At 35.2% G+C, this 25,949-nt stretch overlaps 1 protein-coding gene and 1 pseudogene across 3 annotated transcripts in view; one reads left to right on the top strand and one right to left on the bottom strand.

Annotated features, from left to right (window-relative positions):
• The window catches only part of LRRC49 (leucine rich repeat containing 49), a 147,848-nt gene that overhangs the window by 115,084 nt on the left and 6,815 nt on the right, over positions 1-25,949 (top strand). For 2 of the 3 annotated variants that reach the window (XM_016201190.2, XM_016201214.2), the window contains 4 exons: positions 4,397-4,634; positions 5,789-5,974; positions 10,710-10,819; positions 22,445-22,598. In XM_016201190.2, coding sequence (XP_016056676.1) covers positions 4,397-4,634; positions 5,789-5,974; positions 10,710-10,819; positions 22,445-22,598 — 688 coding nt within the window. The remainder of the gene's footprint in view (positions 1-4,396; positions 4,635-5,788; positions 5,975-10,709; positions 10,820-22,444; positions 22,599-25,949) is intronic. The other variant, XM_016201198.2, reaches the window with a different exon arrangement.
• Positions 869-1,532, bottom strand: LOC148094284 (eukaryotic translation initiation factor 4E pseudogene; annotated as a pseudogene).

The raw sequence follows: 25,949 nt of genomic DNA, 5'->3' as shown, positions 1-25,949 counted from the left end.
TTTTAACCAAAGCAAAATAACCTAAGTAATATGAAATGTTAAAATACAGCATAAAGATAAAAAAGCAGACATACTAATTCTAATTAGAAATATAATTATGATGTTACATTTTTATAGGCCACAGTTGTGTTTAGGAAATCACACAAACATAGATCACTGATTTGAATGAAATGCATAAATATATAGCAAAGCTTTGTAGTAACAAAAAGAATTACCAAATAATGCCCCAAATTTCTATCCTACCTTTGTGTCATTTTCCTGGATCCTTCTCCATTGTTACATGAGGAAAAAAATAAATGAAAAACTGAAATCAGAACCACTAATGTTATCAAGAAGGGAAACAAATAAATTAAAATCTAAGTCTAAGCCATCAAGAATGTACAGCAAAGACAATGTTATAAAACGGAACAAAGAAAATTGCTAGGAAACTGTATGTATCATACTCTTTCAAACCAGTAAAATATGCTCCTGCATATAATGGAACATAAACAGAATTCTTTTCCTGTAAGGTGTAGAAATACAAGTTCTTTTTTAATATTGTGGGTGGGTAAAATGTGTTTGTAATGGTAATTCTCCTAAGCTATAAGGAGTGGGCCAGGAACACGTTTATGGATTCTGGGGACAATTTGTACTGTAATTCTTTGATTGGGAGAAGTGAACACTCTACCTAAAGTTGTGTTTTTTTTTAATTAACACAGAAGTATAAGACAAAGACAAATGAGACTTCTCTTGTATCTTAGCAACATTTAGATGGAAATCAAATTTAAATACAGTCCACTGTGCTTTTTGAAAAGGCTGTGGTTCAGCTACCCAATCTCAGTTACTTGACATAGTCTCTCTTGTATGAGAATACTCAGAAGGTGTCTTCTTAAACAACAAACCTATTTTTAGTGGTAGAGCGGCTCTTAGTAGTAGCTGTGCCTGCATGGGACTGATATCCAATCATTATCTTTGGAGGAAGTCCTAACCTTTCCTTGTGTACCCCCCCATATGTGTAATAGCTTCTCCGTTTTCATATTCAGTAGTCCATTTTGCTATCTTATCACCTTTAGCTCTAATATTAACAGCCTCTCCCCATACATCATCACTGTAGTCATCAAAAGTTTCTCCAGTAAGGCACAGCAGCATCTCTAGCCAAAAGCATTGGAGGTCACTTCACCCCTGCTGTTTGTTGAATGTACTTAGCCATCGCCCTCCTCTTTTGCTTCTATCATCTTCCCACCTAGGCTCAATACTCTTCCTAAAGAGCGAGTAGTCACAGGCAGGCATTCAATTACTAGACAACTGGCTATGGTTGTACAAGAGTCCAAAGTCTTCAACTTAGACATCAAACTCAGAGATCAGCCAAAAGTTTCCTTGCTAAGTTTTGCTTTTATCATTTAAAAAAAAAAAAAACAGAGTGCCCATCTGTTCTGTAAAGGATATTTAATACAGTGTTCTGGGTTAGCAACTTCCTGGTTAAATTCTGTTTTCTCTTCTTCTTTAGGTGGGGGGTTAGGAGTAGGAGTGGTTTCCGGTTCCAGAGTCACCATCTTAGATTGATCTGTAGTTTATATCTTTAAACTTTTTATCATATGGACAAAGAAAAGCAAGATACTTCCAAATATATGATATAAAACAAACAACACATCTCAAAGGATTTGTTCCTGTTTTTGGTACATAGCTCTGATTCTCCATCATTTTTACATTAAAATAGACTTCTGTGGCTGGGTATCCTGGCCATCAAGCATCACTCCATCAACCAGCAACCTTTTTTTCCTTCCTTGATATTACTTTTTCATTATTTGTCTTTGCCTCACCTGAGAATACTTCTTGCTAACTCTTTCTGTGTCTGTATCACTGATTCTGCCCCTTTGCTCAAACCACAGCTTATGGTTTGCAATCCTTTATAAAATTCAGTAGACACTCATAAAATCTTCCTAACTGTCTCACTTCATTAATTCACTTGAGAAATATTATTGAGCACAACATGTGCTGGGAGCTGTGCTAGACTCGGGTTCTACTACAGTGAATATGACCAGGTTCCGGCCCTCAAGTCCTTGAGGATCACCATGTTTAGTGATAGAGAAAGACAAGTAAACAGTAACTGCTGCACAAGGCGGGAAGTGCTGTGATGGGTGTGCACCCTTTCATCAAGCCTTCTCCATTTTAGTGGCAGTGAAGTGTAAATCCTGTCCTTTTTCTTATTCCAGAAATGATTACATGCTGTACGTAGCTCAACACAAATCTGTCATGCAAAGCACGATACAAGGAACTCTTGACTCTCGTCTTATTTTTGTTCCATTATAGGATTATCATCTAAGATTATTCATATACTACTGCTCATTGAATGTTTGATTATTTTCACATAATAATTATTGTCTCAAGCACTGGTTTGGCAGAAACCAAGTCTTTTGTTGCATTTCACTTAGAGTTGACTGATGTTATTAGCCAGCTTGCTATTGTATAGACCAGCGATTTTCAACCAGTGTGCCGCAAGAATTGTTAAAACATGCGATACCTGATGAATTAGTCAGGGGCACTGACCTCTTTTCCTTTAGATTGTCAAATAACAAAATGAAAACAGCCAACACAACAATAGCCATCCAGTGTGAATGAAACAAAATTATACCTATTTTTGTGTGAGATTGACAAAAAATAAAATATATTTTTTGTTGTGCTGCAGAATTTCAGTGACTAGTTTATGTGCCATGAGATGAAAAAGGTTGAAAATCACTGGTGGCTCTGATATATGTTCACATACGCCTAGTAAAGCTTGGTAAACCAACAGGGTGATGGTTTGTCAGCTTTATCCCCCAACAGCACCATTATACAAATGCTGAGGGTCTTTAATAATGCAGTTATTCAATACACATTGTGAAAAGCCCATTCCTAGGCCCCAGAACCACCATTGTTGAAAAAATATAGTCTTTAGCCTCGAGGAACTCACCATTTGATAGATGCAGCAAAATTGCACGCATGTAATTATGGTGCAGCATGAGAAATGATGTTTTGGAGGAGTGTACAAAAGTCCATAGGTGCACAAAGGGGAGCAAAGCACTAATATTAGTAAGGGGAAATCTGAAAGTAAAAATTCCAGAATGAAAACACATGGAACAAAAGCCAAGCATTGTTTGAGTTTTGAGATTGGGTAAAATCAGAACATTTGAGTTGGATCAAATGTTTCTTCTCTGGCTATCATTTAAGAAACCTTTACAGAAAATGTGGCTCCTACATCGGAAATAATACCTATCATATTGAGTAGTGTATGTGAAGTGATTTTGTATATGTACATATTATATAAATAGTGGATTGTTTTTCGTCATTTCTTATTTCAAAATGGGGAGGAAGTCTTCATTAATTTTCTTGCTTATAATTGTTGTGTAAAAAATTTTTTTGTTAATCCTCATCCAAGAAATTTTTCCCATTGCTTTTTAGAGAGAGTAGAATGGAGGGAGGGAGGGAGGGAGGGAGAGAGAGAGAGAGAGAGAGAAAAACATCCATGTGAGAGACACACATTGATTGGTTGCCTCCTGCACGTGCCCCAACCGGGGCCAGGGATCTAACAAACCCAGGTACGTGCCCTTGACCAGGAATCGAACCCATGACCCTTGGGTGCACAGGCTGATGCTCTAACCACTGAGCATCACCAGCCAGGGCCACATGCAGAATTTTTAACAACACTGAAGTATTCAAAAATAGTCAAAGTTACCCCTTAACCCAACTTCTGAGAGATTAACTATTGTTCAGTGTTATTTTATGTCTTCCCAAGTTTTTCATAAACATACTTTTGTGTTATATGGTTGTTGCTATAGAAATAGTGTTTTAAAAAATGTGGTTTTATTTTTCAGCTGGACAGTGGAATACTTTATAGATTATGAAAACTTATTTGTATTGACATGAAAACATATCCATGATACATTAAATGGATTGTTTTAAAACTAAATAGAATATCAATTGTCTTTCACTGACATAAATAATTTTGTTTTAAAGGTGGTATATTTTTATTCACATGTGCCTCTCTTTGAATTAAAATATATGCCTAGAAGAGGGGAGGAGGCAGGGACTGGATGAAAGAAGGTGAAGGCATTAGTCAAAGAACATGTATATATACAAGCCTTAGGCACAGGGAAGGGCGCGCGGGGGCTGGGAGGAGGCTGGCAAAGGGGGCGGTGAGCGAAGAAAATGGGAACGTCTGTAATAGTGTCAACAATAAAAGCAAAGAAAAAATATTACTAGAAGAATATAAAACTTCCAGATATTCTATTGAAAATTAGTCTTTGGTACTCTGGGTTTAATTATTAAAATGAAAAGGCGAATATAGAATTTTAAATACCTTTTCCAACAGGTTTTTATAGTCTGTTATTTACTTTGCGTGATAAGACTGTCATTTAAAATTGTATGTGGGCTTTTCCAGGTCTGTGGACACAGTACTCACCAATGCTTTGCAAGGTTTATCTGTCATAGACACACACCTTGTTGAAGTGGATGGGGACACGCTTTCCCTGTATGGCTCAGGAGCACTGGAGTCTCTAGATCGGAATTGGAGCATTCAAACAGCAGGAATGGTGACAACAGTGTCCTTCACTTTCATAGAATTTGATGAAATTGTCCAAGTGCTTCCCAAATTGAAGATGAAGTTCCCTAACTCTCTGGTAAACACTTCCTCTTAGTGGCCCATTTGAATTATGCTCAGTCCTGACCTGTAAGTTTAGGCTAAATGGCTGTTTTTAACTCCTGCTGACACAGTTTCTATCTGGCAGGGAGACTAAGCTTTCATGTTGATTTTCTGGAGCTGGGATTTAAATTAGTATTCATAAGTGCCCTTGCAGCTTTCTGTTAATATTGGAAATGATCTCTCTAGGAAATGATTCTTTATGGAGTATAAAGGACTGATATGATTTTATTCAAATTGTTTATTTCTACTTTGTAAAGAAGCATTCAATAGGACCTCACCTAACCATACATATATTATATATTCATTTATTGTACTTGTTATTAATGAGACATGTACATTTTTGTATAATTTTCACAGTGGTCCCCTAACAACATTTAAAATAATTTTAGTAGCTCATTAAAGTTACTTTGAGAGCTGGCCTTTCCAATTATGGTACTATTGTATTTATTGGTATGCATTTGCAGAAACTGGTTTCTGTGCATTCTTTCTTGAGTTATTATTGTTGTGTTTTCCTCTGTTACCCCTTTTATAGTGTTTTCCCTCACATCAGTCTCCCTAAATAAGATAGAAGTGGAGATAGTATGTTTAGAAAAGAGCATCCAATTTCACAGGCAGAGCATTTACATTATTAGCATTTCAGTTTTAGTGACTTGATTTTTCTCTGGCCAGTTTAACTAGCCTTCAGAGTAAGTGGCAAGATACACATTTAACATGTTCTCTCAGAAGCATTATGAGCCTTGTATATAAAGTTCTCAAAATTTTATTTTTAATCATTCCTTTATAGTTTTTAATTTCAGAAAAAAGTATATAAAATTATTGTAATGAGTTATTGTATATTTATGTAACTTTTAAGGATCTTAGTTTGCCAATAAATGGGATGCCCTTTGCAGAAGAGAAATCACTTTGAATTCAATATTGGTTGGATTAATGGATTTCATCAATGATGTATTAGATGGATTAAAAGTATGTAAGTTTGGTACATTCAATTGACTTAATATAATTGAAAACATATTAGCTAAGCTTAAAGTTTACAGATTTACTTAGGGAAAGATCACTGAAGTTTTAATGTTAGTATTTTAAGATGGTTAAACTTAACGTTCAGCTCTTTTTTTGTGTGTTTTATTATTGCAGCACCTTAAATTCAAGGAAACAAATCTTGTAATGCTGCAACAATTTAATGCATTAGCACAACTCCATCGCATTGACCAGTTGACAATTGATCCTCAAGGAAATCCAGTTGTCAATTTTACACTCTGGAAATACTATGTACTGTTTAGGCTGAGCCATTTTAATATGCAGAAAATAAATGGGACAGAGGTAAGCTAAATACTAAGTCACTGTGGAATAAAAGGGTTCCTTTTTAAGGGAAATAGTCATACAAATTGTTAGGAATTTAAGTAACCGTGTTGGAACTTTTGAGAAATATTGCTGTTTTTTCTTATATTGACAGTTAAAATGTCAGAAAGCTAAAAATCTGTTTATCCTAAAACTTCTAAAGCACGAGACAAATTTTGAAAATAAAATAGTAACCACATCATGATGAATAGTAAGTACTTTTACTGTTATTTGTAAGCATTCAGAGATGTAAAAAGTTGGTAGAATGACATTTTTAAAAAAGAATACTTCTATAGGTAATGTGATCTTTGTATTTTTAAAAGTGCTTTGTAGACTCTCTTGCTTGCAAGAGGGGATGGGGAAATAATACCCAAATGTCAACTAGTAAGTGTCAGTAGAGGAAGGTAAAAGCAAAATGGGGGGAAGGAGGATGTACACAGGGAGAGGAGAGTGGTTAAAAAAGAAGAAGTGAGGAGAAACAAATGAGGAGAGGTAAGGGAAGAGAAGGAAAAAATTAGAGAAATAAAGGAAATAAGACAAGCATAAGTGAATGTCTGGACTGCTTTGTTAATAGTTTGTAAGCGCTGCCTGTGGCATATCTGCACCGTATTGCTCAGGCCTGGAGCCTGAATAACGGGAAAATTCTTAATAAAAGGTTGTTTTTCATATTGATTCTACTAAACTGGTCACAAGGGTAATCCCCCAGCTATCCAAATACTATGTTCTCTTTATATATTATTTGGGAAGAAAAGAGAAATTATGCTTCTTCCTCTACTGTGGAATTCCTGAAGTGAATTTAAATAAACCTCCAAATGAAAAAAATCTTTAATACGCTGTTAGTATTGTGATTATCTCTTAAAATTCAGAAAACCTCTTTATTGTAAAATGAACTGTAATCAACTTTGCTGGCATGGTGGTAACAGCCACCATATTCCCCTGCAGCCGATGCACGATAAGTACCTCTGGCCCAGAACTCCACAAACCCAGCATACTATTAGGAGACTGGAGGTCTCTAGGTCACTGTATAAGAACCTTGTGAAATTTGCATCAATCAGGATAGGCCCATGACCACACTGTCAGCCATCTGTTGAAGATACAGGCAAATCTGGAACCTTTGATGACTCTTAATTTCTCTTGTTAGTTCTTAAGAGATTCGGTTCAGTCTTGTGTACTCTTGTGTGCCCTCTTGGCACTTCCCCAGATGGATTATGAATCCCTGGTCAGACCTAATAATTACTCCCAAAGATTTTCAAAGCTACTTCCAGTTCCACCATGGACTGGAAGTAGAAAGACTATTTTGGCTGTGGGTAATTCTCTCTCATTAATAGCCAAACTGTTATCCCTATTAACCTTAAATAGTGTATTTACCCAGACATGGATCACTACTAGAAATGTAATAATTTATTATAGAACTAGGAAGAAATAGTATACTATAATTGCAGAAAATGGAAAAGAACCAGTAATATTTATTTTGATTTAAAGTTCCAAGAATGTCAAGGCCAGAGATATTTGACCCTTTAATAAAAGACCTTAAAATAAAGCTGCTTATCTCATCCTTACCAATATATAGTAGTGTATTACTATATTTCTACTTCTGTTTGTGTAAGAATGATATTGTTTGAGGTAGAGTTAAATTGAATTATGAACATCAAGAAGAAAAGATGGGAGTGTTGGCTTTCACTGGCCACTAGGTGACTGTATTAGACCACACAACTTAGTTGTCAGCTAAAGGAAGGATTTGTGCAAGCAGCAACCTCAGTAACTATGAAAGCCTGGGGAAGTGTTCCTTACACTTGAGATTTTTGGAATAGTTTGAGGAGGATGGGTGTTCTTTGAATGTTTGATAAAACTCGCCTGTGCAGCCATCCTGTCCAGAACTTTTGTTTCTTGGGAGTTTTTGAATATTGCTTCAATTTCATTAGTTGTTATTGGCTTATTCAGGTTTTCTGATTCTTCCTGATTGAGTTTTGGAAGATTGTATGTTTCTAGGAATTTGTCCATTTTGCCCAGGTTGTCCAGTTTGTTGGCATATAGTTGTTCATAGTATTTTCTTACAATCTTTTGTATTTCTCTGATGCCAGTTGTTAATTCACTCTTTCTGATTTTTTTTATTTGGGTCCCCTCTCTTTGTTTTTTGATGAGGCCTGCATTATCCTAATTCTAAAACTCAAGGACACCACAAAGAAAGAAAATTTAAGGCTAATATCCCTGATGAACATACATGTTAAAATCCTCAACAAAATATTAGCAAATTGGATCCAGCAACACATTAAAAAAATCATACACCATGATCAAGTGAGATTTATTCTGGTACAATATTTGCAAATCAATAAATGTGATACATCACATAAACAAAATGAAGGATAAAAATTACATGATCATATCAATAGGTGCAGAAAAAGTATTTGACAAAATCCAGCACCTATTTGTGATAAAAAAACAAAACAAAAAAACTCTCAGCAAAGTGGGAATAGAGGGATCATACCTCAACATAATAAAGGCCATATATGACAAACCTACAGCCAACATCATATTCAATGGGCAAAAACTAAAACCATTTCCATTGAAAACAGGAACAAGACAGGGATATCTGTTTTCACCACTCTTATTTAACCTAGTACTAGAAATCCTAGCCACGGCAATCAGACGAGAAGAAAAAATAAAAGACATCCAAATTGGAAAAGAGGAAGTAAAATTGTCATTATTTGTGGATGATGTGATATTTTACATAGAAAACCCTAAAAACTCTACCAAAAAACTACTAGATTTAATAAATGAATTCAGCCAAGTAGCAGGGTACAAAACCAACATCAAAAAATCGATGCTATTTTTATACACCAATGATGAACTCTCAGAAAGATAAACTAAAAAGGCAATAAACTTAACCAGGAGGAAAAAGACCTGTACAAGGAAAACTATAGGACATTAAAAAAAAAAAAAATAGAGGAAAATACAAACAATTGGAAGCATATACTGTGTTCATGGATTGAAAGAATGAACATCGTTAAAATGTCTATACTACCCAAAGCAATCTATAGATTCAATGCAATCCCTATTAAAATATCAATGACATATTTCACAGATTTAGAACAAACATTCCAAAAATTTATATGGAACCAAAAAGGACCCCTAATATCCGCAGCAATCTTGAGAAAGAAGAACAAAGTTGGAGGGATCACAATACCGGATATCAAACTATTCTACAAAGCAATTGTAATCAAAATAGCCTGATACTGGCGCAAGAACAGGCATATAGATCAGTGGAACAAAACAGAGACCCCACAAATCGACCCATGCCATTACAGTCAACTAATATTTGACAAGGAGGCAATTACATACAATAGAGTAAAGACAGTCTCTTCAGTAAATGGTGTTGGGAAAATTGGACAGGTACATGCAAAACATGAAACTAGACTGTGAATCTAATGAACAAAATAAACTGATGAACAAAATAGGTCCAGAGGCGTGGATACATGGAACAGATCTCAGAGTGGTGGGTGGTAGGGGGGCAGGAAGAAATTAACTATACATATTTGCGTAGCCCATGGACAGACAATAGTGGGGTGAAGGCCTGGGATGGGGCAGGGGCTGGATGGAGAGGGACAAAGAGGGGTGGGAAATGGGCAACATCTGTAATACTGTCAATAAATAAATATATATATATTTTTAAAGGAACATTTGGGAAAGGAAGGGAAAGAGTCAGTCTGCACTGATTCTTAAGATGCTTGTGAATTATGGGTTTATTTTTCAGAAAATGCCTGTGAAATGTATTTCAGCTAGTGTTAAGAATGTACTTTTAAAAGATTCAAAATTTAACTATACCAGGGTTTCTCAACTTCAGCTCTATTGACATTTAGGCTAGATAATTCCTTGTTGTGGGGTCTCTCCTGTGCATTATGGGATGTTTTGTAGCATCCCTGGCCTCTACCCCTAGATGCCAGTAGCACCCCTTCACCAGTTATGACAACCAAAACTGTTTTCAGACATTGCTAAGTGTTCCATAGGGGCTAAAATGGACCCTGGTTGGGAACCTCTGAATTATATAAACAAACTAATAGTATTTAAAATGCAAGCTACCCTATTTCACGTTAAAGAAAATATGCCCAGATATTAATCCAAGTCCTGCTTTTAGTATTTTATTAGTTAGCATAAGAATGAAACCTCACAGAGAATACCTGTAACAAGTTAATCCTTATAGTATGAAAGGCGGGCATAACTTCAGAATGAACCAGGAGTATCCTTGCTAATCCAATGTTCTGTCTCTTAGGCAGGGACAAAATTATCTTTAGGGGAGCAAGGCCTGAACAACACCTTGTTTTATCTTTGAAACATTATTAATAGGAATCTATTTCATTGACACTTGGGAATTTCCCCCCCTACAGCATTCTACTCCAAGAAGCTATAGAATTTCTGAAAAAAATTTATTAAGATTCTAAGGTGCCTTCATATAATTCTCAGGATATAGCTTCTAAGTCAGTTCAAACTCAACTTCTAGTCACCCTCGGTCACATGAGCCACATTTGTACATCTTCATTCTAATTAAGCTCAAGAAAGAAAGAGAAATACCAATGAGAACTCTCTTCTTATAGCCCAGGACAATGTGCTTTCTTGAACTAAAAAGAAAACACTTAATTTGGACATTTCCCTGGAAGTATGATAGTTGTATAAAGCTAAGAGACAGTGTCATTTTTTACCTCTCTCCATTGTATCTCTTCAGGTGACACAGAACGATATGATCATGGCTGAAAGGCTCTTTGGCATCCTAGCTCATGTAGCGTCTTCTGAGTTACCCCAGTACCGTGTGATTTCAATTCTGGGTGATGTCAGGTAACCTTTAATTTTTATTGTTTTTATAGAACTACTGTTGCACTAGAAAAAGGAATAGATTCCACATACCTCTTCACTCTGCCATTTATACGTCTCACAAACATTTATCCTAAGTTTGTTTTCTGGTTGGACCTATTCAAAGTGTTGGGGATATAAAAATAAGATAAAGTCCTCACTCTTGTGCGACTTACAAGCTAATAGGTTAAAGATATAGATAAGCAATTATAATAAAATGTTGCAGATGCTGTAAGAGAGCCATAGGAGCATAAGAGAGACTAACAGCGTTTTGGAAGAACATTGGGGAAGGTGTCACAAAGGAGGAAACATTTTATCTAGTTCTTCAGGAATCAGTAGAAGCATTTCAGATAGAGGATATGAGGGAAAGGTATCTGCAGAGGCACAAGGAATTGGAAATAGTTTGGTGTAATTGGAGCATGGGGTGATTGTGAATAGTGATAGGAAATGAAGCTGGAAAGATTGACTGTGGTCTGATTTTGAGGAGCCTTGCAATCCGTTCAAAACCAAAGTGAAAACTTGTGCTTTGTAATTAAGCACAACAATTATGTGGTTAGATTTATGTTCTAGAAAGGCTGCTATTTGAGCAGACAGGGATGGAAGGATTGGAGACCAATTAAGAGGCTAGTCTATAGTCTGAGAGACAGATTACAAGGGCTTGAATTAAGACAGTGAGGCTGGAGAAGAGGATAATTTGAAAATATTTAGAAAATGTGTACATGACAGAATACACTCACTGACAGGATGTAGCATAGATGGAGGGAAAAAAGTCAAAGATGGTCTGCCAGTCATGATTCAGTTATAACAGAATTCACTCTGATTAGAGTAAGTAGAAAATGATGATATACAAGTAATTAGTTATGTGCAAAATTATTAGACGTGCTGGAGAAACAGTCTCCAGACTCGACCAGCCCACGGAGGAAACTGCCACCTTTGCTACATACAGTCAGGGATCCAGGTGATCAGGAGACTGTTGTCCCAACTGCTAGCTCCAGGATCATACCACTTGAACTACACTGGGGATCAGGAAATTTCCCACTCCCTGCACCAGAACATGGTTCTAGAACCATGTAGCCCTGCTGTCATTTACACCAACAAAACAAATATCTCGTCCGACCCGTACTTCCCCACTTAGCTCAGGTCTGATTTCAGATCTTAATCCAAGCGTATTTGATTGGTGAAATCAAAATTGCATTGAAAACCTACAGAACCACTCTGAGAAACAAATATTGAGGGAGGTAAGGCTACAAAATTAATAGTGAATGCAAGAAATAGGAAGCGATGAATTCAAGAAATATTGATAGGGAAAGAAATCAGTAAAAATTATAGTTGTCTAAAAATATTAATGGACAATGTAAAAAATTTTAATAACCTGAAGATTAAAATCTAAGAAAATTCTAAGAGAAAGGAAATTAAACTTACCAAGTTTCTTTCCCTGTTTAGGAAAAATAATAGGTATTAATTAACACCAGAAATTGATGGAAAAATATATGTTTAACTCTGTGCTTTAAATTTTTAAGGTCTATCATTAGAAAAAAATAGATTATAATTTCTAAGTCACTAAAAGGAAAAAAACACAGACCAACAAAAAGCAGGAAGGGAAGTATAAAGAAAAACATGTCAGTCATCACAATAAATATTAATGAATGAAATTCTATTAAGAGATAGTGGCTCTCAGATTGGGTTAAAAATTGAGTTACATGTTGTTTTTGAGAGATACACTTAAAGAAAGCAATATATAAAGGTTGAAAATAAAGGAATGGAAAATACATAACAGACAAATGCTGTGACAACAACAAACAAATACAGGAATATTAATATTAATGATAATAAAATTCATGACACCAAAAACTACAATCCACAAAAAAAGATAATAATGTTAAACTTAATTTAACCAAGATGACAGCTTCTAAATATATTAAGAAATACAAGTGTATGCTGTCAAATTCACAGTTATTGTGCTAAATAGATCAAATAAACCAAAATAAAAAAGAATATTGAGGATTTGAATAACTAACTCAGTTAACACATTTTATCAAATAAATATACAAGGTGGGCAAAAGTAGGTTTACAGAAGTTCATATGGAAAATAATACAATAATAACAACACAACAATAAACTGTTTTGTAGACTCACAACTGTAAACCTACTTTTGCCCACCTTGTATTTAGAATTTTATTCTGATAACCTTATTCCCATTTCATAAAAAATAAAAAATAAATTTTTTAATTTATTTGAACACCTAAGAAATGTTTGGGAAAAAATTGAACATATATTAAGCTCAAAGAAAAAAATATATATATCCCCAAAAGCCTACCCATACAGATCATTTTCTCTAATTACACTATCATAAATAATGAGCCAAAAATTTATCCAGTTGGAATTGGAAAAACAAAGAAACAGGAGAAGCAATTTCTCAGAGCACAAAATATAAATGCCTTTAAACTTAAAGATGGTAACCTCAATCAAATTTATAGACATGAAAATTTTAAAACAGTAAGGTAACTTTGTGGGGAAAGACTAAAAGTTTGATAATGTACAGCATGATGAAACAGGATTCATATACACTACTGATGTTAATGAAAATTAAGGCAACTTTTTTACAATTTAGCAATACCTAACAAACTTTTGTTAAGTACATGCCCTTTGACTTAGTGATTTCATTTAAAGGAATATTATATTTCATTTAAAGGAAGATAATATTTTTTACATGAGCACAAATGTATGTGTCCAAGGATTTTCATTGCAGCCAGTGTTTATAATAGGAAAAATATGAAAACTTACTAAATGTCCATATAGAGGACCAAATACTTGTAGCTCTAAAACTAGAGGTCCTGATATGAAACAGTCTTTAATATGTTGTAGAAAGTAAATATGTAAGGTATAGAACAATTGCATAAAATGCTGCAATTTGTGAGAAATGAGGCATGTATTTCAGAGATATCCTCGTGTAATTTAAATTGTGAGTTTTTAAAAACGATTGTTCCTATAAGTTAAACTGAGGACCCTAGAGTTTCAAAGTATGCAGAAGTTTACTTTTCCTGTATGTCTGTGTGTACTGCTCAATTATCTTTTTGGCTTTTGTTTTGTTTTATTATTGTTTTGTTGTTGTTCTTTTTATTATAGTTTTAGTATTCCTTTAAAAAAACTATTTCAGAAAATAACCTTTTAAGATTAAAGAATAAAATAAAACTAAAGTCACCCTGGCCAGTGTGGCTCAGTTGGTTTGGCATTGTCCCATGCACCAAAAGGTTGCGGGTTCGATTCCTAGTCACGGCACATGGCTGAGTTGCAGTCTCGATCCTTGGTAAGGGGAGTGAGTGCAGGAGGCAGCTGATGTTCTGCTCTCATATAGATGTTTCTCTCTCTAGCTCCCTCTACCTTCCTTTCTCTCTAAAAATCAATTTAAAAAAGGTTTAAAAAAAATTTAAAAATAAAACCAGTCATAAGTCACATAAATGAATTTGACAAAAATTCTGTATGTCAAAACCTGTGGAATGTGGCTAAAAATGTACTGAGAAGAAATGATATGTCTTTAATATACTTATTAGAAAACAAAGATTAGAAATTAATAAATGAGACTTAATTCAAGAAGCTAGAATAACCAAAATAAAGTAAAAGAAAATGGAGGAAAGAAATTCATAAAGATAACAGAAAATTTTAAAGAAAGAAGAAATTGAAAAATGAACAGTTGTCTAGTAAAAGCAAAAATTCACTCTTTATAAAGATCATTTTCTAAGAAAATCTAAGAGCTCAAGTAGTAAACATTTTAGAACTAGTCAGAATATACAAGGAGGTCAGACACCACCTCAGCATACCAAAATAGTTAACACTCCCTCATTACAATAATGAACTATTGAAAATAGTATTAGAGAAAGTATACTATTTAAAGAAGCAATAAAAACTTTAAATACCAGCACATTCACCTGACACAAAGTAACTATGAAAAAAAAAAAATTTAGGAATAAAAAAAGAAGTCTAAGAAATGGAGAGATGTGCACTATTAATGATTTCTGAGACTTAATAGTAAAAAGGTGCAAATTTATTCAGATTAAATCACAAATTTACTAAATTCCCAATGAAAAACCCTAATGAGATTTCTCAGTAAACTAAACAAGATGGATTTGTATCTTAGGAAGGCATTCATCATCCCAAATTTTAAAAACTATTTTACTGTACTTTCTAATACTTCTATAAAGTTTGACACATTTTGCTCAAAAAATTTGAAAGTTTTATATGATAAAAGCTATAATTAGGTCAAAAGACATGATCAGACAGAATATATTTGCAACATGTTTAACAAATTTTTTAAGAAGTTCTGTAAATTTAGTAAGAAAAAGATAGTCAACATGATAGGAAATAAAATCAAAGTGTATAAATAGAGAATTCACAAGAACACAAATGGCCAAATAACATAAGAAAAGATCAAACTCACTTGTAATTAGAGAAATAAAATTGAAATTAAAATGAGATGTCATTTTTTGCCAATGAGATTGACTTAAAAATTTTTAGAGCAATAATATCAAAAGATTTATTAGTATTCAAGGAAATATACATTCTATACTGTTATCAAAACTGTAACTTGGAGGAGGTAGTTTGGCAGTATCTAACTCTTTTCTAAATGCAGAAGTTCTGGCACTAGGAATATATATATATTGGCATGAAAGATATATGTACAAGGCTGCCATTGCTTTACTGTTTGTAGTAACTCAACTTTGGAAAGTAACTAAATGCCTAAGAATAGCGAAAACTAAATGAATCATGATACTTTTACACTATGGATGTAGTATCTATATGATATTATCTATAATATGATCATTATAGATTAAGGTACACATAGATGAAGGTAGATCTCCTGTTCTGGCATGAAATAATCCAGAGGCAAACAGTTAATTGAATAAAATAAGGCATAAAACAATATTTATATTATGATCCACTGTGATTATAAAAAGCAACAAAATAAATATGTATACATATAAATATAGAGGCATAAAAAGGGAGCTAAAAAATTAAGTACCTGAAAGAGTGTGGATGTTGGAATGGTGGAGAAGTTGAGAAGTGGTTTTCAAATTTTACTCTGTGTATGTCTGTACAATGTGAAAATTTTCATTGATAATATATTGGACTTTTTTTCTGAAAATGGTGAGTTAGGTTGTTTTCACCATTAAAAACAACTAAAAATGCTGGATAAAATTTTTAAAATCTCCATAAAAGTACTGAAGAGATGACAATATAAAACATAATTACTAGGCCAAGATCTATGGGAGAAAGAACATTGAGAAAGTGAGCACACAGGCTATGTTTGACCTGGAGGCATTTCAGGGAAACTTAAATTTGGGTTTTCTAGCCACAAAGAAGGAAGGATAGAAATCACAGCCCAGAACCCCATCTAAAATGGTGACTATAAATTGAAATCATCCCAAGATTAAGCTAGAACCCAAATGGCTACATCATCAAGGTAAGGGTTTATCAGAAATAAACCTTTTTTCTTCCCACTCTGAAGATTTTCCAAGAAAATTTGCCTTGGTTTGAGCAGAAAAGGGGGAAAATTGTCTATAAGAAGTTATAACCAAAAGTCAGTTCTCTTATAGATTTGCAGCCTGAATTCATAATACACAGGCAGTTTAAAATAATACAAAGTGCTGGTCTGGCATTGCTCACCAGTTGAGCATCAACCTATGATCTAGATGATTGCAGTTCGATTCCCAGTCAGGGCATATGCCTGGGTTTCACGCTTGATCCCCAGTGGGGGGCATACAGGAGGCAACCTTTCAATGACTCTTCCATCACTGATGTTTCTGTCTCTCCCCCTCTCCTTTCCTCTCTCTGAAATCAATAAAGACTTTTAAAAAATAAATAATACAAAGTTTAAATGTTACTATCTCTGGACACCTGGGAAAAGCAAATGCTCCTCCTATCTGGAGGAATTTGCTTTCATCCTAATCTCAAAGAATCCCCATGTATAATTTATTTAATTGATTTTTAGAGAGAGAGGAAGGGAGAGGGAGGGAAACATAGATGTGAGTGAAACATCAAACAGCAGCCTCCTGCATGCCCCCTACTGGGGATCAAGCCCAAAACCCTGGCATGTGCCCTGACCGGGAACCCCTCAGTACACTAGACAATACCCAATGAACTGAGTCACACAGGCCAGGACCCCATGGATAATTTTTAAAAACAATTACCAACACACACACACAAATAACCAAGACCACTAGGAAATAAAGCACCACATACAAGAACTAAACAATAACCAACACACACACACACACGCAAACAAATAACCAGACCACTAGGAAATAAAACACCACATGCAGAAAAAAGTAGACCACAGAAACAGACCCATGAATACTTTAGATTTTGCATTATCACTCATAAGTTATAAAATGACTATGCCTAGTATATTTCATGATTTAAAAGAAAAGTTTGAAAATATCTGGAGAGAAGAGGAAATTTTAAAATGTGACCCAGCAGATCTGAAAGGAAACCAAAGCAGTTTCAATAAATGAAAAATACAATAAGCAAAATTAAAACTTAATTAAAAGGTTTTACAGCCAATTAAATATAGTTCAAAGAGAATCAGTGGGGCCTATTTGAAGTTCAGAAATGTAATGGCATTTTATATTCACAATTTTGTATTCATGTTGTTAAAAAAAAAGACAATAAAGTTATAGATGCTTCAGTCTCCACAAAGTCTGTGTCTGCCTTTGATTGGAATATAATGAAATGTAAGTTTTATGAAAAGAAAAAAGAAAAGAAAATCAGTAAACAGGAAAACAGGTTAGAGGAATCTGCAGAATGCATCTCAAAGAAAAAGGAGAACAGGGAAAGCAGTTAAGAAATTTGAAGGTGGGACCTGGCCGGGCCTGGCTCAGCGGTTGAGCATCGACCTAGGATCCAGGAGATCACGGTTCGATTCCTGGTCAGGGCACATGCCTGGGTTTCAGGCTTGATCCCCAGCAGGGGGCATCCAGGAGGCAGCCAATCAGTGACTCATCATTGATGTTTCTTTCTCTCTCTCCCCCCCCCAAAATCAATAAAGATATATTTTTTAAAAAAGAAATTTGAAAATGGACTGAGTTAAAAGACTTAACATATGTTGATGAGAGTTTTAGAAAGATACAACAGAGAGTAAAGGATAGAGGTAATATCTAAAGAGGTAATGGCAAATTATTTTTCAGAACTGATGAAATATACTAATCTGCCCATTAAATAAGCTCAACCAGTTTCAAATTTGTTAAATTAAAAGAAGTCTACATTAGTCACATTACAGTGAAACAACAGAACACCACCTATGAAGTGAAAAATTTTTAAACAACCAGGAAAAGAGGGTTTATTTTCAAAAGAATCCACATCAACAATTAACTTCACAACAGAAGTAGTGGAAGCCAGAAGACATGATAATACATGATATCATTTTATATACTGAAGGAAACTAATTGCCAACCTAGAATTCTATACACAACAAAAATGTCCTTCAATAATGAAGATGAAATAAACATTTTAAAACAAAATAATAAAAACAAGACCTAAGAGATTTCTTTCCAGTATCCCTGCACTAAAAGAAATAGTGAAGCTTATAATTAAGGGAGAAGGTAAGTGATCCCAGATAACAGGTCTGATGTGCAAGAAGAGCTGAAGAGCAAGTTTTAAATTTGTAGGATAAAGCCAAGTGAACATTGACTGTATAAAGCAACAATAACAATATGTAGTGGAGTTTAAAAATATAGAAATAGCCCTGGCCAGTGTGGCTCAGTTGGTTGGGCATCATCCCATTCACCAAAAGGTTGCTGGTTCAATTCCCAGTCATGTCACATGACCGGGTTGTAGCTCAATCCCCAGTGTGGGGTATGCAGGAGGCAATCAATCAATGTTTCACTCTCACATTGATGTTTCTCTCTCTCTCTCTCCCCTTCTCCCTTCCTCTCTCTCCAAAAATCAATAAACTATTCTTTTTTTAAAAATCTTAAATATATTTAAAATACACTATAACAGTAGTACGTATTATGAAAGAGTAAATGGAGATATAGTATTCTAGATTCTTGTATTGTCTAGGATGGAGATACAGTAATTAACTTTAGATGTCAGTGTGTTAAGAGTGCATATTGTAGCTTCTATGGTAACCAAAGAATAAAAGAATATATAGCTTTCAAACTAGTAAGGGTAGGGATAGGAGGATGGGGAGAAGAAAAATAGAAAAAGTACAGAACATGTGAATCAACTAGAAAGAAAAAAATATCAAATTTAGCCTAAATACTGCTATATCAGCACTTAACATTTATACCATAAGTCAGTGTCTTAAAACAAAACACATCCCCCCCTTCTGCCCCCAAGCCCAGTCTCCAGATCAGCTGGGTGGTTCTTCGGGCCTCAGCCAGGTTCCTCGTGCATCTGCAGTCCCCTATGGGTTGGACAGGCAGCTCTGCTGATCTAGCCTGACTTTGTCATTTGTTTGGGGGTTGGTGAGCTATATGCTGGTCTAAGAAGGCCCGTAGTTGGGACAACTTGTCTCTGCTCCACATGGTCTGTCATACTCCAGAAATCTCTGCTCCACCTGGTTGGTTTTTATGGCAGAGGGAAGGTTTGAAGAGAGAGTGGAAACATGTAAGACCTCTTGAGGCCTAGGTTAAGAACTGACACACTATCCTTTTCCACATTGTATTGGTCAAAGCAAATCACAGAGCAAAATTTAAGGGACTTAGAGCTATTCTTTACCTAGCTGCAAAATCACATTGTAAAGGGCATGGATTCAAGGAGTTCTTAATTATGATTACCAATATAACCAATCCACCTCAATGATAAAATGCACATGTACTAATTATTCTGGTTAAAAGCCAAAGATTGTCAGACTGGGGGGGAAAAAGAAGTTCAATTATATGTTATTACAGGAAACACATCTGAAACATAAGATTATATAAAGTTTGAAAGTAAAGAAGTGGGAAAAGATAAACAACATCAATACTAACCAAAATAAAAACAGAAAGCCATTGAAGACTAAAAAGACTAAGGTTAAAAGCAATACTAGAAATATAAAGAGGATCATTTCAAAATGATAATAGGTTCAGTTCACCAGTAATATAATGATAAATATGCTAATTTAATTTGTGTGTGCCCATTAGCATAGCCTTAAACATGTTTAAGCCAAAAGTTGACAGTACTGCAAATCCACATCACATTGGGAAGTTTTCATATACCTCTGGGCAGTTAATAGAAAAAAGGTGAAATATCTGAACAACCTGATTTACAATTTGACTTAATGGACATTTGGAGAACATCGCCCCCAACAACTGCAGATTGTACATTGTTTTCAAGCAGACATGGAATATTTACAAAAATTAACCAAATAGCCTTGCCAGCGTTGCTCAGTGGTTGACTGTTGACCTATGAAGCAGGAGGTCACAGTTAGATTCCCAGTGAGGGCACACGCCCAGGTTGCAGGCTTAATCCCCAGTAGGGGGCGTGCAGGAGGCAGCTGATCAGTGACTCTCTCATCATTGATGTTTCTATCTCTCCGTCTCTCTTCCCCTCCCTGAAATCAATTTTAAAAAAAAATAACCAAATACTATTTGTAAAGCAAATGTCAACAGATTCCATGTTCTCTGTTCAAAATGCAATTAAACTTTAACTCAATTACAAAATGTTAACCAGGAAATTCCCACATATTTGAAAATTAAGGAAAATTTCTAAATAACCCACAGGTTAAAGACTGTTTCATAATGGAAATTTGAGACTACTTTGAACTGAAATCTAATAAATGTGACGTTTCAAAACTTGTGGAATCAAGTTACCATGGTACTAAATGGAAACATTTTAGCCTTGAAATGAATATATTAAGAATAAAGCCTGAAAATGAATGAGCTAAACATTGTGCCTAAAGAAATTAGAGAAAGAACAGCAAAATAATTCTGAAGAGTTAAAAAAAGAAATAATAACATTAAAAACAGAATTAGTGAAAAGTTGATTACTTGAAAATACTAAAAAAAGTGATATAAAATGCATGTTTACATTACTCTTGTAATTTAAAAATCAAAGAAAATGCAGATAAAGACCTATGTTACTCACTTTTTTCTTTATAAAAATGAGAGTATTGTACTACCTAAATATCCAGTAAAAATGATTGATTAGATATATTGTGTTCTATATAATAATTGATTTTTATATATTCATTAAAATTATTAATTTTTAAAATATGTTTAGAGAGAGGGTAAGGGAGAGGGAAAGAGAGAGAAACATTGATGTGAGAAACATCAATCAGTTGCCTCCCGGGGGCTTGAACCTGCAGCCTGGGTATGTGCCCTGACCGGGAATCCCACCTGTGACCCTTCAGTGCACGAGACAACTGAGCAACACCAGGAAGGGCAAAATTATTAATTTTTTTTTTAAATATATCTTTATTGATTTCAGAGAGAGGAAGGGAGAGGGAGAGAGAGAGATAGAAACATCAGTGATGAGAGAGTCATTGATCGGCTGCAGCCCGCAACCCGGGCATGTGCCCTGACTGGGAATCGAACCCCGATCGCCTGGATCCCAGGTTGACGCTCAACCGCTGAGCCACGCCCGGCCGGGCAAAATTATTAATTTTTAATGACATGGAAAAGCCAATTGTATAACATTAAGTGAAAACAGTATACAAAATTGGATGTTTAGTATGATCTTAACTTTTTACAAAAATTTATACAAAAAGCCTAAAATGAAGTATGTCAAATGGGAACAATGTTATAGATTTATATATATATATTTATGTGCTATAGATTTATGAATGATTTTAATCTATTTCTCTATATTTTTCAAAATTTGTATTCCTTCCAATTTCTAAAATGATCGTGTTACACTTTTAAATTGGAAAAAGGAAGAAATTTTAAAAGAAACATTCTTCTGTTCCCAGTCTTAAGTTCCGGCCAAGTAGGACTATCACTTCATGTACAGACACTCTAAGTGTGGAAACCAGAAGCAACTTTCATGGAGGATGAGTTGCAGGCCTCTGGGTTCGGCTCATGGGTCTGTGGGTCTGTGAGTGACACTGAGCATAGTTTATGTTCTTCTTCATAACCAAATGAGCCTTCCTGTTTCATTATTTACCTCCTGCTGGGGTCTTGCCCTGATACACTAACAGTTGGAAGTTTTTTGTTTTCTGCTTGTTTTGGTTTTGCCTGAACCTAAACCAGTATCCCATTCCATTTTCTAGCTATGAATAATACTACTGAACTGCATAGTGGAATTATGAACTATTTGTGTGCTTTATAAGAGGATAACTAACATGTTTTATAGAATATAAAGACTTTGCAGGTTTGACCTACTACCTCTTTAATTGGGTGGTTTTGTGCTCTATGATGACTTAATTTTTGTATTGATGTTTTTTAAGTCAAGTTTCTTTTCACTTTAGAAGTGCTTGAGACATGTTTATGTTGATGACTGGTAGAATAAAAATTTGTGCTAAATAGCTTGATTAATAGAAAGATTGGGGTACTGAACTGAGCTCAAGTAAATAATTAACTCAAACTCACAAAACATATTCAAGAGTATATGTTCTGTTCTTAAATCAACAAAGAAATGGACATACGTTAATAAGTCTGTTAAGTAACTCTCTGTCTCTTTACTGTCTTTCTGCAGGAAGAAGCAATTCCGGTATCTGCAAGAAACCAAGGGGAAAAAACCTGGTATTGTCAATGAAGAAAATAATGATAGCAAAAGATTTGTAGGAGAAAACACAAATCGTGCTATGCTGAATTATACCACAAGAGACTTTTATAATGAAAAGCTAGAGGTAAAACTACCATTGATTTTTGGAATCTAATGCCTGGATATATCCCACATGGCTTAGGACTTAGCAGCTGTACATTTCTCCTCCAGCAGTTGAGATAACCTTTTTGTGTTTTTGCTGTTCTGGAATGTTAGCCAGCCTTAAATATACAGAAGTGGGGACAGTAGGCACCAAGGCATGAGGAAGAAGTAGAGCCCATAGTTCCAATATCTTCATTTCTGCAGGGAAAAAAATCTTCAAAAGAAATCTGTACCAAAAATCTAGACCAGAGTAGGACCAAGGGTCCTAATGTCTCTGAATTAAGAAAAGGGCTCTAGGAATTGCTGTGAATACTTAACTAGCCCATGCCAGAATGGCAGAGGACACATTTCTGTTCCCTTTGCTTGAGTCCTTGATGATTTAATTTACTTCTTTCAATTTTCTACACCATTAACTTCTGTATTCTTAATCATATAATTTGGGCCTGTTCTGTTTCCATTGTAACTACACACTCAAAGTATTCAGAGGTTTACTGGGGGGATGCAATGTTAGGGTGCTGCATGAGCTACAAAGAAGAAAAGCATGCAGTTTCTGCCTTGATGGAGCCCATGAAAAATCTGAAGAAAGAGTCATCTAATGAACAATAGAATGTTAGATTCTATAAGAGATTTTGAGGGACCAAAGGGCAAAAGAATAGACAAAGACATCAGGTAGCACTGACTGAGCACCTATGACTCATGTGCAAGGCACTATACATAAATACAGATACATAGATATGCCATCTATATAGAGAGATATCATAGGTATATAAAATTTGAAGTGAAATAAGCAAGTAGTTTTCAAATGCGTGCTTTTTTAACAGCTATGGAACTCTTTATTCAAACCATATTGTAGCTGAAAACCCAGTTGGTCAAAACAAAGCATAAGAGCAGAGCTGGTGTTGTAGAGGAAGGGTAAGGGTTCGGAGCTCCATTTGATTGGATTTCTTTTCCTCTCCCCTCATTTGACTCCAATCCTGAAGCTCCTCTTTGGAACCCATAGAGCTTTGTGGATCATAGCTTGAAAATCACTTGAAAACTCAGTGTATGTAACAATATTTTTATAGCATCCTAAAAGATGTTCAGATTCTGCTTTCAGTTCTTCTAGTGCAAGAAAGGTCACTGCTTCATGACGCAGCTGCATATCGCTGAACAACTCCAACTATGAAGCAATTCCTACCCAAATTAAGCTAATTACTTTCATTTAATTAATCTAGTACTGCTTTGTGTTGAATAGAGAACATTTCTTTCTTAGGAAAACTCTTTAAATACTTAAAGTCAGCTAATCCTCTGTCTCTTCTTAATTCTGTCTACATTTATACTTTCACTCATTCAAAAATCATATTTTGAGTACCTATCACATATAGTACTTGGGCTGTCTGAAGTTCCTGTCTTATCCTCATGGATCTTACATTCTATTAGAGGAGATGGACATACACAGAGATAATTACAAATCAGTATATCAAGAGAGTGCAGGAGAGATGGCTAACCCTGTCCAAGGAAGGCTTTCTAGAGAAACTTCCTGAAGTCAGTCTTAAAGGGTAAAAAACTATATATCAAAGGGAAGAGGGCAGTTCTGGCAAATAGCACAGTGTGAATAAAAAGCATAGAAGTATAAAAAGATAAGGAGAGGGCCAGGAACTGTAAGTAGTTTAGTGTTATTGAAGCACAGAGATTGAGGTGGGTGGTGTTAAAAGATGAGACTGGAAGGTAATAAGAGGGCTCTGTGAAAGAGACAACGTAATCCTTTGGCCATTAGAGGCTTCCTGATTTTGTAAAAAGAGGAAAATGAAAGCCAAGCTGTCAGGATTATGAGTCCTTCTCTTCCTGAAAGGAGATGGTTCTATGAGTCAAAAATTAATACAATTTCTATAAAAGACATTAAGAAAAATGTCAAAGAGCTGCATTCAGAACAGGGGCAGTTTCATAGAGAAATCTACCAACTCTTTAAGAGGCAGACAATTCCAATGATTTTTAAATTTTTCAAGAGTACTGAAAAAGAAAGAAAACTTACATTTTGTCAAGGTTGCCAGCATAACATGTTCTGTCAGGATTGCACAAAAAAAGAAAAACCAGACCAGATACCTAAGAATATTAATGTTGCAAAAATCCTTTTAAATGTTACCAATCAGAATACAGCAGAACATTAAATGAATAACAAACATTGCAGCCAAGTGTAGTTTATTTTAGTAAATTAATAGACCTAAGGTGGAAAAATTGTGATGATTCCTATAGGTGTTGAAAAGACATTTCACATAATTGAACACCCGTTCTAAATTTTCTTTAACGAAATAAATAGGATAACTAGAAATTGAATAGTAAACATCATCGTGATGGGGAAATCTAGAAAGATGAGCATTAGTGGAGGCAGAATTATAAGGTGGCCTCCGCAGTTCCCACCCCCCGCTATGCACGCGCTCGGATTGTATCTCCCCTAAGTGCGGGTAAAATGTCTCACTTGTTTCTAACCAGTGGAAGATGGCAAGGGTAAGGGAATTTTGCAGATATAATTAAGATCCCTAATTAGTTGACTTTGAGTTAATAAAAAGGAGATTATCCTGGTTGAGCCTGACCTAATCAGGCAATCCTTTAAAAAGGGATTCAAGATTTCCCTGAGAGTCTCCTACAGGCTTTAAAGTAGTAAGCCAACATATTTTGAGAAGGTTACACAGGAAAGAACTGTGAGAAGCTTCTAGAGAGCAATTCCCTGCTGACAGCAAGGAAGAAAATGGGACTTCAGTCCGACAACTGCAAAGAAGTGAATTCTGCCACCAACTACTTGAGCTTAGAAGAGGACTCCAAGCTTCAGAAAAGGACACAGCCTGGCTGACACCTTGTGACGCTCTGAGCAGGGCGTCAAGCTAAGCCATGCCTGGACTGACGCATGGAAACTTGTGCGATAGCTTGTGTTGTTTTGAAGCCACCAAGTTGGAGGTAATCTTTGCACAGCAATAGAACATCAGTGCATTATTGAAGTCAGAATCAAGACAAGGATGTCCAATATCACCATTATTATTTATCAAAATAAGTAATATACAGTTAGACCAGAGAAAGAAATCATTAGTAATTTCACAAGAAGGGAGTGAACTTACCATTTTCAAATATTATTGAATCCCAAGAGAATTAATTGATAAACTATAACATGATCTCACTTATATGTGGAATCTAATGAACAAAATAAAATGATGAACAAAATAGATCTAGAGGCATTGCCGTATGCTACAGACTGATGTATTTCAGAGGGAAGGGGGGTGGGGTGGGGAGAGATTAATCAAAGAACTTACATACATACATGCATAGCTCATGGACAGACAATAGTTGGGGGAAAAGCCTGGGG

This window comes from Miniopterus natalensis, chromosome 1 (assembly GCF_054644295.1).
Source record: "Miniopterus natalensis isolate mMinNat1 chromosome 1, mMinNat1.hap1, whole genome shotgun sequence".
Lineage (NCBI taxonomy): Eukaryota > Metazoa > Chordata > Mammalia > Chiroptera > Miniopteridae > Miniopterus > Miniopterus natalensis.
Note: the sequence above shows the minus strand (reverse complement) of the source record. Positions and strands in the feature narration are given on the sequence as shown.